General features: G+C 41.0%; 1 protein-coding gene across 5 annotated transcripts in view; it reads right to left on the reverse strand.

The window, feature by feature from the left end:
• Positions 1-66: 66 nt before the first annotated feature.
• Positions 67-13,420, reverse strand: part of adam15 (ADAM metallopeptidase domain 15) — a 28,896-nt gene continuing 15,542 nt past the window's right edge. Inside the window, exons 20-24 of one of the 5 annotated variants that reach the window (XM_058647642.1) lie at positions 11,271-11,364; positions 10,891-10,959; positions 8,013-8,078; positions 7,756-7,904; positions 67-790 (exon numbers count right to left, since the gene is read on the reverse strand). In XM_058647642.1, coding sequence (XP_058503625.1) covers positions 727-790; positions 7,756-7,904; positions 8,013-8,078; positions 10,891-10,959; positions 11,271-11,364 — 442 coding nt within the window. In that variant the 3' untranslated portion in view covers positions 67-726. The remainder of the gene's footprint in view (positions 791-7,755; positions 7,905-8,012; positions 8,079-10,890; positions 10,960-11,270; positions 11,365-13,420) is intronic. The other 4 variants (XM_058647643.1, XM_058647645.1, XM_058647644.1 and 1 more) reach the window with 4 other exon arrangements.

Genomic DNA, 13,420 nt, shown 5'->3' on the forward strand with positions numbered 1-13,420 from the left:
ATCATCACTGTGTCACATGTTCTGTGTGTGTGTGTGTGTGTGTGTTTTAACATGAAAACAAAAACATCAAAGATGAACTGTTTTATTTACATGAAACAACAGCAGCTGATCAATCAATCTGATTTCATTCACTCCTGCAGATCAGTTCTTTATGAGTTTTATTGATTATCATTGATCAGTTCCACATGAACAAGCTGAGACTAGGTCCAAACCAGTCTGAGACCCGGTCCAAACCAGTCTGAGACCAGGTCCAAACCAGTCTGAGACCAGGTTTAAACCAGTCTGAGACCAGGTCTAAACTAGTCTAAGACCAGGTTTAAACCAGTTTCTACTTTTTTATAAAAGTCACATCATGAACCAGGTCAAACAAAAGGTCAAAGGTCAATTATAAAGACTGTCAATCAAACAGTTTTTTTTCCTTCAGTTTGTTGTGACGTAGTTTAAAGTCAGACTTCGCTCCGGTTTAATCCGGTTTAATCCGGTTTAGTTTGGTCCCACATCAGAACCTTTTGATTCCCAGCTCCTTGAGCAAGGCACTGAGCCCCACTGCCTCTGGGGGGCGCCGTTTACGGACACCAAAAACATCCATTGCCGGGGGTTCGATTCCTGAGTTTCCTCTGCTGCTGAGCAAGGCACCGAGACGTTCACTGTCCATCAGCAGAGGTCAAAGGTCAATGTTCAAGTCTTCATCATCGTCTTCCTCAAACACAACGATCAACGCCAAACTCACAGCGGCGACGACTCCGCCTTCTGAGGGGCCGAGGGTCGAGTGGGTGGAGCCGGAGGTCGTCTGCAGAGGGACAGAGAGAGAGAGACAGACAGACAGACAGACAGACAGACAGATGAAGTGTGATGTGTTTAAAGGAATACTTCACAGATCTGTTTATTGCTAGAACAGTACTATTTAAAAATGGTTGTTCTGCAGGTGTATTTTGTTTTGTGTGTTTATATTTGTGATTAGAGTTGTCACGATACCAAAATGAGTAACCACAATACTATACCAGACAAAGTATCGCGATACTGTGGCCTTTTTTGATTATTATTATTTTATGAACTGCAATGTCATTTGTACAAGTTATAAATACTTATTAATTACTTATAATGTTGTTTGGTGCATGATAAAAATATAACATATATATATATATATATATATATATATATATAATCATTCCGTTTCCTTTGCACATTAATTTATGTTTAACTTGTATAAATAATCAACTTAGGATAACAAATCCACTGTCTTTTAAAAAGTCTATTTGACAATAATGCTTATTTTCCAACATAATAAACCATAGAGAAGAAAATACAATAAACAGGAACTGATTCCCTGTGAAAACTATATTTTTATGCCTTTTCTATGTGCTTTATACTTTGATATCCTTTAACTCTTCATTCCTCAGCCTGTACACGGAGCATATCGCCTAATATTAGCCAATACTAACCTGGTATTCGACATATAAATGTGGGCGACGACGCCGCAGGTGTTTTATGAGGGTGGACGTGTTCCCTCCTTTGGCTCCTATAGCTTGGTGGCAGCGCCTGCACAGTGGACGGCCATCGTCTATTGCTTTACCGTCTGTGTCTCGTTTAAAGCCAAAATAGTTCCAAATGTGACTTTTGGAGTTTTGTGTTTTTTTTTAGCACAGTTAGTGGTGCCACTGACGACGACGCCGCAGCAGACTCGCCGCTCGGGCCCGGTGCTTCTGCCATGGTGAGTGTGTTGTCTCGTGTTTGTGACTGTAAGACGTGCGCGCGTCTAGGCGAGAAAAACAAATTTCTATCGAAGGGGCGCTGTCTTCATGGAGCTCGTTCTTGCCGGCAGAAACACACGAACAGCCAATCAGCTAACAGGCGGGCGGACCCAGCGTGCGGAAACAGCCTATCATATCCCTGAAAGTCACCAGTAACAAGCAAACAGCCAATCATTCAGCAGCTGTGTCGTTCGGTTGCAGTAGTTACAATGTGGGTTTGTTTACAAGGGAGTAGCATGCAGTGAGAAGCCGGGAGGAGAGTAGAGACGGCCGCAATGTAGCAAAAAAGCGACCCTTGACCCAGATATTTTAGCTAATTACCGACCTATATCTAATCTTCCCTTTGTTTCTAAAATCTTAGAAAAGGCAGTTGCTAATCAATGATGTGAATATTTGCGCATTAATGGCCTGTTTGAAGATTTTCAGTCAGGTTTTAGATTAAACCATAGCACAGAAACAGCACTAGTTAAAGTTAGTAATGATCTTCTCTTGGCTTCAGATAATGGTCTAGTTTCTTTACTTGTCCTGTTGGATCTTAGTGCTGCATTTGACACCATTGATCATAATATTCTACTGCAGAGATTGGAGCAGACTCTTGGTATCACAGGTGCTGCCCTCTGCTGGTTTAAATCATACTTATCTGATAGATTCCAGTTTGTTCATGCTAATGATAAAGCCTCACTACAAACAAAAGTTAATTGTGGAGTTCCACAAGGCTCAGTGCTTGGGCCTATACTTTTTACCTTATATATGCTTCCTCTAGGGAACATTATTAGGAAGCAAAACATACACTTTCATTGTTATGCAGATGACACACAGCTATATTTATCAATGAGGCCGGATGAAATAAATCAGGTTGTTCAACTCCAGGAATGTCTCAGAGACATTAAGTCCTGGATGACCTGTAACTTTCTACTTTTAAACTTTTATACTCGGCCCTAAACACCTCAGAGAAAAACTTTCTGATCACATTGTCACTTTAGATGACATCACCGTGGCTTCCAGTTCCACTGTGAGGAACCTTGGAGTTACTTTTGACCAGGAAATGTCATTTGACTCACACATTAAACTAATTTCCAGAACATCCTTCTTCCACCTGCGGAACATTAAGAAAATTAGAAACATTCTGTCTTTACAGGATGCTGAAAAACTGGTTCATGCTTTTGTTACATCTAGATTAGATTACTGTAACTCCTTATTATCAGGATGTTCCAACAAGTCTGTTAGAACCCTTCAGTTCATTCAAAATGCTGCAGCACGAGTTCTGACAGGAACTAGAAAGAGAGACCATATAACTCCAGTGTTAGCTTCTCTACACTGGCTCCACCCACAGTTTAGAATTCAATTTAAAATCCTCCTCCTCACGTACAAAGCACTTAATGGTCACGCCCCTTCATACCTGAAAGACCTAGTCTTACCTTATCACCCTAACAGACCACTTAGGTCACAAAATACAGGTTTACTTGTGGTTCCCAGAGTCTGTAAGAGCAGAATGGGAGGCAGAGTCTTCAGTTACCAGGCTCCTCCTCTCCTGTGGAACCAGCTTCCAATGACAATTCGGGAGGCGGAGCCTCTCTCTGTATTTAAAGTTAAACTTAAAACTTTCCTTTTTGATAAAGCTTATAGTTAGAGGTGGTTCAGGGAAACCTGGACCTTTTCTTAGTTATGCTGCTATAGAACTAGACTGCTGGGGGATTTTCCTGTGGTGCACGCACATTCACTCTCTCACACTCAGGATATGAATATGACTTTTTATATGTCATTAACCTTGTCTCTTTCTCTCCCTAGTTTGTGTCCTTCCTTCCTTCCCTCTCTCTCTCTCTCTCTGTATTCTCATCTTGCAGGTTGCAGGATCCAGATCCAGTTTTCGAGGCTATCCATATCATACATATCATCACCATTATTATTGTGCTATAATTAAAAGTCGATATCATTGACTGTATAAACTTATAACTTAATACAGTTGTTGTGTATCTGCTCCTGGTCTCTCTCTCTCTTCTGTCTCTACCTCATCTCCCTCTTGTCCTTTCTCTCCCCCTTTCTGTCCCCCACCTCTCCGCTGTCCCCCGTTTTCCTTTCACCCCGACCGGTCGAGGCAGATGACTGCACATGTGTGAGTCTGGTTCTGTCAGAGATTTCTTCTTCTGTTAAGAGGGAGTTTTTTTCTCTCCACTGATGCCTAGTGTTTGCTCATTGTGTGAACTGTTGTGTTTCTCTGCTCTCCTTGATGTTGTCTATGTACAGACCTGAGATCATGTATGTTAGGATTTGGCGCTATACAAATTGAATTGAATTGAATTGAATTGAAAAACTGACACCGGTAGTATAGTAGTCCACGTTAGTAGTACCGTCGTGTAGAATTTCTAGTATAGTAGGAACCGTTATGATTTGGCACCGCGGGGTACCGTGGGTATCGTGCAACTCTATTTGTGATACATCTCACGAGGGTTTGTGTGTTTATATTTGTGATACATCTCACGAGGGTTTGTGTGTTTATATTTGTGATACATCTCACGAGGGTTTGTGTGTTTATATTTGTGATACATCTCACGGGGGTTTGTGTGTTTATATTTGTGATACATCTCACGAGGGTTTGTGTGTTTATATTTGTGATACATCTCACGAGGGTTTGTGTGTTTATATTTGTGATACATCTCACAGGGGTTTGTGTGTTTATATTTGTGATACATCTCACAAGGGTTTGTGTGTTTATATTTGTGATACATCTCACGAGGGTTTGTGTGTTTATATTTGTGATACATCTCACAAGGGTTTGTGTGTTTATATTTGTGATACATCTCACGAGGGTTTGTGTGTTTATATTTGTGATACATCTCACAAGGGTTTGTGTGTTTATATTTGTGATACATCTCACGAGGGTTTGTGTGTTTATATTTGTGATACATCTCACGGGGGTTTGTGTGTTTATATTTGTGATACATCTCACGAGGGTTTGTGTGTTTATATTTGTGATACATCTCACGAGGGTTTGTGTGTTTATATTTGTGATACATCTCACAGGGGTTTGTGTGTTTATATTTGTGATACATCTCACAAGGGTTTGTGTGTTTATATTTGTGATACATCTCACGAGGGTTTGTGTGTTTATATTTGTGATACATCTCACGAGGGTTTGTGTGTTTATATTTGTGATACATCTCACAAGGGTTTGTGTGTTTATATTTGTGATACATCTCACGAGGGTTTGTGTGTTTATATTTGTGATACATCTCACGAGGGTTTGTGTGTTTATATTTGTGATACATCTCACAGGGGTTTGTGTGTTTATATTTGTGATACATCTCACAGGGGTTTGTGTGTTTATATTTGTGATACATCTCACGAGGGTTTGTGTGTTTATATTTGTGATACATCTCACGAGGGTTTGTGTGTTTATATTTGTGATACATCTCACGAGGGTTTGTGTGTTTATATTTGTGATACATCTCACGAGGGTTTGTGTGTTTATATTTGTGATACATCTCACGAGGGTTTGTGTGTTTATATTTGTGATACATCTCACGAGGGTTTGTGTGTTTATATTTGTGATACATCTCACGAGGGTTTGTGTGTTTATATTTGTGATACATCTCACGAGGGTTTGTGTGTTTATATTTGTGATACATCTCACAAGGGTTTGTGTGTTTATATTTGTGATACATCTCACGAGGGTTTGTGTGTTTATATTTGTGATACATCTCACGAGGGTTTGTGTGTTTATATTTGTGATACATCTCACAAGGGTTTGTGTGTTTATATTTGTGATACATCTCACGAGGGTTTGTGTGTTTATATTTGTGATACATCTCACAGGGGTTTGTGTGTTTATATTTGTGATACATCTCACAAGGGTTTGTGTGTTTATATTTGTGATACATCTCACGAGGGTTTGTGTGTTTATATTTGTGATACATCTCACAGGGGTTTGTGTGTTTATATTTGTGATACATCTCACGAGGGTTTGTGTGTTTATATTTGTGATACATCTCACAAGGGTTTGTGTGTTTATATTTGTGATACATCTCACGAGGGTTTGTGTGTTTATATTTGTGATACATCTCACAGGGGTTTGTGTGTTTATATTTGTGATACATCTCACGAGGGTTTGTGTGTTTATATTTGTGATACATCTCACAAGGGTTTGTGTGTTTATATTTGTGATACATCTCACAAGGGTTTGTGTGTTTATATTTGTGATACATCTCACAGGGGTTTGTGCCAACCACACCTGCAAGATGGCGCTGGTGTGTTTGGCTGCTCGTCTACCTCTGTCTCTGTGGCTTGTTATTCTGTTGTTTTTGACCATTGTCACTCCACAAATCGAGTCTCTACTGGTGTATGATCGTCAAACGCTGTTGGATTTTCGTCTTTCTGCCGTGGATCAAGTTGCGTTTGATCATGATGGATAGAAAACTTTGCCCCCACTCCTGTGAGGGATCCCTTCTCCCGGTGGAAGCGTCACAGTTGCAGTGGCACACGCAGCAGATGGTTTGTAAAGCTGAGGGTCTACCCGGCGTGTTCTTCTACCGCTTCCAGATTTGATCGTAGATCATATAGTCGCATTGCTGTGTCAAGGCGTTACATGGACCACCGTGATGCCTGTCGGATACCGATGCCTGGGTTTCTGCCGCCCCTGCGCCAGTCTCCGCCCACTGCTCTCTCCTTTTTCTGACCGTCTCCCCAACTCTGCCAGCGCGGGGTAACCTGAGGCCGCTGTGCAGTTGAAACTCGCGCTCCTTCTCAGCTATGTCGGATTCTTAACCCTCTAACTGCTGGGTTAAGAATCACTTCTTGAGTGTCTTGACAAGATAAAAGCGTGGATGGCCCTTAACTTGCATTTTAATGAAAAGAAGACGGAAGTGATAGTGTTTGGACCTAATGGCTCCAGTGAGTCCCTTCCTGTTGACCTGGGCCCTTTGATGCAGCATGTAAGGCCTACAGTCACAAATCTGGGTTTTATAATGGACAGTAATTTTAAATTGGACCGTCAAATCAGTGCAGTAGTGAAGTCCAGCTTTTTCCACCTAAGAAAGCTGACAAAGGTAAAACCTTTTCTTTCAGCCCAGCACTTTGAGACTGTAATCCATGCGTTTATTACTTCTCGCTTAGATTACTGTAATGCACTTTATCTTGGAGTCAGTCAGACGTCCCTCTCACGTCTCCAGCTCGTCCAAAATGCTGCGGCACGTCTTTTAACTGGAGCACGTAAGAGGGAACATATAACGTCTGTTTTAGTCTCACTCCACTGGCTGCCTGTGCATTTTAGAGTTCATTTTAAAATCCTATTATTTGTTTTTAAATCTTTAAATAGTCTTGCCCAGCCGTACCTCTCTGAGCTGCTTCATCCTGACGCTCCTGCCCGGTGTCTGAGGTCAGCTGATCAGCTGCTCCTGCAGATACCGAAATCTAAACGGAAGCTCAGAGGGGACAGAGCTTTTCCGGTCGCTGTGCCAAGACTGTGGAACAATCTTCCACAGCATGTTAGACACACCCCTTCACTGACCACTTATAAAACACATCTTAAAACGCATTTTTACTCTTTGGCTTTCAACCCAGTATGAGACATTGTTGTTTTTTTTTATCTTTTTATAGTTTTATTGTATGACTTTTTCTGTTTTTATTAAACATTTCTACAGTATTTTATTGTTTTATTGTATGTCTTATTGTTTGTTGTCTAGGCCTATGATGTAATTTCTTGTATTTTATTTAACTCTGTTGTACAGCACTTTGTTTCAGCTATTGTTGTTTTTTAAAGTGCTTTATAAATAAAGTGGATTGGACTGTCTGCATCGAAGCTTGAGACAGCGAGACTCTAGCGGGGCAGCGAGCACAGTGCATGCTGGGAGTTGTCGTTCATCTACATAAGCCAAAATAAAACATTTCTGCCTTTCTCAGCCAAGAAGGCCCAAATATTGTTTCACATTTCTACGACACAGATGGTCCAGTTTGAACAGACAGTGAAATATTCCTTTAAGGACAGTGATAAAGACGCATGTGATGTTACCTGTTGGGAGCGGCCGCAGGCGTGACTGCGCTCTGCTCTCGGAGTTTGTTGGAGGCATGTCCAGCAGGGTGAGGGTGGAGCTGAGGGTGGGAAGGTGGGGCCAGGGGGAGGGGCTTTCTGGGCACCAGAGGTTTGAGTGGAACAGGAGCCTGAAATCAGATAATCATCTTTGATTTTCATCAAATCATCACATGACACTACATTCTACACGCTACGCTCATGCTAACAGCCACCAGCATGCATGTGTGGCAGTGTACCTGTCCAGGTGAGACGGGGTCAGGGGGGAGGGGCTTGTTGGGCGGAGCTGGTCGAGTCACCAGCTGCTGGAAGGTTAGTGAGGAAGAAGAGGAGAAGAAGAAGAAGAGGAGAATAAGAACAGGAAACAGACAAAACAGAGGGAGAAGAGGAGAAGAAGAAGAGTAGATGAATAAGAAGAAGAAGAAGAAGAGGAAACAGAGGAAGAAGAAGAGGAAGAGGAAGAAGAAGAAGAAGAAGAGGAGATGAAGAAGAGGCAGTGAGGTAAAAACGATGAGGATTTCATGAACAAGCCAGAGAGAAAAAAACAAACATGCGTCAAACTCGTCGTTATCACCATGACAACAAAGAAAAACAACCAGTCTCCGCCCACTGCTCTCTCCCTTTTCTGACCGTCTCCCCAACTCTGCGAGCGCGGGGTAACCTGAGGCCGATGTGCAGTTGAAACTCGCGCTCCTTCTCAGCTACGTCGGATTCTTAACCCTCTCCCTTTTCTGACCGTCTGACCTACAGTTTCAATTCCACACCTTGACCTTTAGCCACCTGAGCATAGTCAATATCAGTTCATTACACACACACAGTGACTGTACCTGGCTGGTGGGGGGGGGCATAGGGCAGAGGCTTGGTGGGGGGGGGGCTGGTATCTGTTTAACAGGCTGAAGCAGCAGAAGAGTCAATCAATCAATCAATCAGTCAGTCAATCAAGTAATCAATCAATCAGTCATTCAGTCAATCAATCAGTCAATATATCACAGTCACCATGAACATACATGAACACAGTCACCATGAACATACATGAACACAGTCATCATGAACATACATGAACAGTCACAATGAACATACATTCACTATGAACATACATGAACACACATGAACATACACACCATGAACATACATGTACATACACACTATGAACATACATGAAGATACACACCATGAACATACATGAAGATACGCACCATGAACATACATGACGATACACACCATGAACATACATGAAGATACACACCATGAACATACATGTACATACACACTATGAACATACATGAAGATACACACCATGAACATTCATGAAGATACACACCATGAACATACATGAACATACAGTCACCATGAACATACATGAACACAGTCACCATGAACATACATGACGATACACACCATGAACATACATGAAGATACACACCATGAACATACATGTACATACACACTATGAACATACATGAAGATACACACCATGAACATACATGAAGATACACACCATGAACATACATGTACATACACACTATGAACATACATGAAGATACACACCATGAACATACATGAAGATACACACCATGAACATACATGAAGATACACACCATGAACATACATGAACATACACACCATGAACATACATGTACATACACACTATGAACATACATGAAGATACACACCATGAACATTCATGAAGATACACACCATTAACATACATGAACATACAGTCACCATGAACACACAAACCATGAACATACACTAACTATGAACATACACTCACAATTTAAATACAGTCACAATAAACATACATGAACACAGTCGCCATGAACATACACACCATGAACAAACAGTCACTATGAACATACATAAACATACAAACCATGAACATACAGTCACCATGAACATAAATGAACACAGTTACCATGAACATACATAAACATACAAACCATGAACATACAGTCACCATGAACATAAATGAACACAGTTACCATGAACATACAGACCATGAAAATACAGTTACCATGAACATACAGACCATGAACATATACACCATGAAAAATACAGTTACCAAGAACATACAGTTTCCATGAACATACATGAACACACAGCCATCATGAACATACACACCATGAACATACATAGTCACCATGAACATGCAGTTACCATGAACATACACACGATTAACATACAGACAACATGAACATACATACGATTAACATACAGACAACATGAACATCCACACCATGAACATACAGTTACCATGAAGATAGTTACCATGAACATACACACCATGAACATACATTCACCATGAACATACAGTACATTCACCATGAACATACACACCATGAACCTACATTCACCATGAACATACACACCATGAACATTCACACCATGAACATACAGTCACCATGAACATACAGTTACCCTGAACATTCACACCATGAACGTACAGTTACCCTGAACATTCACACCATGAACATACAGTTACTATGAACATTCACACCATGAACATACAGTCACCATGAACATATAGTCACCATGAACATACAGTCACCATGAACATATAGTCACCATGAACATATAGTCACCATGAACATACAGTCACCATGAACATACAGTCACCATGAACATATAGTCACCATGAACATACAGTCACCATGAACATACACACCATGAACATATAGTCACCATGAAAATATAGTCACCATGAACATACACACCATGAACATACAGTCACCATGAACATACAGTCACCATGAACATATAGTCACCATGAACATACAGTCACCATGAACATACACACCATGAACATACAGTCACCATGAACATACACACCATGAACATACAGTCACCATGAACATATAGTCACCATGAACATACAGTCACCATGAACATATAGTCACCATGAACATACAGTCACCATGAACATACAGTCACCATGAACATATAGTCACCATGAATCAATGAATGTCATCTCTGTGTAATATGTTTCCACACCACTGAACTACACAACTACAACATAACACAACAACAAACAACTGCAAAGATCTGACTCATCCTCACATCAAAAGAGACAACAACAAGGCCACGCCTCCTCACAGTGACATGAGCAGGTGAGGTTACCTGTGATGGGGAGTTTAGGGTGGGGTCAGGGGGGAGTGGCTTAGTGGGAGGAGCAGGTCTGTCATGAACCTGATAGGAGAGAAAACAGGAAGCAGATGCAGAGTGACAGCTGACACATGCAGAGGTCAGAGGTCAGGTGTGTTAACATGAGCTGACAGCAAATCATTCAACCAATAAAGCAGTGATGTCACTTCCTGAAAATGTGCTTAAGAGATCACCAGCCCATCAAAATAAAAGTCATTTTCAATCCATGTAATCCAAATCACACTATGAACGTGTTATTGTGTCAGAAAAACATTCCCTGCTTCATAAACTGACTCAATGAGGATGAAGATGTCTTTGAGGGGCGGGGTTAGTGAACGTGAGGTAGTCATGCTTACCTCTTTGTGGGCGTCGGCCTGTGGGTTGAGGCGGTATCTCAGAGGCTGGACATGCTCACTGTTACTGGTGTCCACTCGCTCGGTCACTGGAGTCCTGGACAGAAGACAGATTGATGAGACTGTTGTAGGACAAATGTCTCCCACCAGTGAGTCTCACAGTTCCAGTGTCTACACCTGTCACATGTTACAAACAGCACATCCTCTTCCTGTTTCAAAGTAAAAGCTCTACAGTGTTTCACTTCCTTGATTCAATTCATTTTGTTTTACAGTGAAATGTGAGGAGGAAGAGGAGAGTATAAGAGTCCTAAAACACACACACACACCTGAGATACACAAACACACACACCTGAGACACACACACACACACACACCTGAGATACACAAACACACACACCTGAGACACACACACACACACACACACACCTGAGATACACAAACACACACACCTGAGACACACACACACACACACCTGAGATACACAAACACACACACCTGAGACACACACACACACACACACCTGAGATACACAAACACACACACCTGAGACACAAACACACACACCTGAGATACACAAACACACACACCTGAGATACACACACACACACACACACACACACATCCATGTGACTGGAGGGTTTTCACATCACAACACCCTTAAAGCTGCATCTGAGAGGTGAAACCAGGAACACTGAGACCTGGATCTGAGCAGTTTTAAGTCCTGAGGTCACTAGACCAGGTCTGAGGGAACGGTCACATCTACAGAGACCAGACTACAGACCAGAACCCGACAGGTCCAGCAGTACCTGGAGATGTAGACGGGGTCAAACTCCAGGCCCCACATATCACAGTGAGTCACACTGCATTGTGGGTAAGAAAACACACATGAATCAGCCTGAGTTGACTTGGTAAACATGAATGTAGCTACGTCTGCCTTGAAGACAATTCTGTCATGGTGGCCACTCGTGGTACTGCAACAACAAATACTCATGCGGCCCAAAAACCAATTTTTCCATTGAGCACAATAGTAAAAGAGACGCCTGTAAAAGTGTCCACAGGACACGTGGAGACATGGACACAGGACACCTGGAGACATGGACACAGTCATGGATAGATCTTTATACTTTAAAAAACCTTCCTAAAGGCCATAAAAAGCCCAGAAAACTCTTATTTCCCAGAGTGACGTCACAGCTGTGTTCGAGCACAGCAAAGCGCAGTCATGTGACGTCTCGGGAACAGCTACTGTAAAGGAACCGTACGAAAACTTTATGAGAAATGTGAATAAATGAAGGCAATGATGGTTTTCTGTTACATGTTTAAAAATATTACAACAAAACATCTTTTAGTTATTTATTCGTCGCTCATTAGCATTTATTTTCAAACTTATTATCGATGTATTAACGAGCTGCTGTGTGGATTCATGCTGACATTGTGAACACGGGGCAGATGACGGTGTGATGACCTGAGACCTGCGCTCACTACACCACACACATGAATTAAACTATCTGTTCATAAAGTCACTGATAAATGTGATGAACACATGAATTAAACTATCTGTTCATAAAGTTACTGATAAATGTGATGAACACATGAATTAAACTATCTGTTCATAAAGCCACTGATAAATGTGATGAACACATGAATTAAACTATCTGTTCATAAAGTTACTGATAATTGTGATGAACACATGAATCAAACTATCTGTTCATAAAGTCACTGATAAATGTGATGAACACATGAATTAAACTATGTGTTCATAAAGCCACTGATAAATGTGATGAACACATGAATCAAACTATCTGTTCATAAAGTCACTGATAAATGTGATGAACACATGAATTAAACTATCTGTTCATAAAGCCACTGATAAATGTGATGAACACATGAATTAAACTATCTGTTCATAAAGTTACTGATAAATGTGATGAACACATGAATCAAACTATCTGTTCATAAAGTCACTGATAAATGTGATGAACACATGAATTAAACTATCTGTTCATAAAGTTACTGTTAAATGTGATGAACACATGAATTACAATATCTGTTCATAAAGTCACCGATAAATGTGATGAACACATGAATTACACTATCTGTTCATAAAGTTACAGATAAATGTGATGAACACATGAATTACACTATTGTTCATAAAG

The sequence above is a fragment of the Solea solea genome, chromosome 13, assembly GCF_958295425.1.
Source record: "Solea solea chromosome 13, fSolSol10.1, whole genome shotgun sequence".
In the NCBI taxonomy this organism is placed as follows: Eukaryota; Metazoa; Chordata; class Actinopteri; order Pleuronectiformes; family Soleidae; genus Solea; species Solea solea.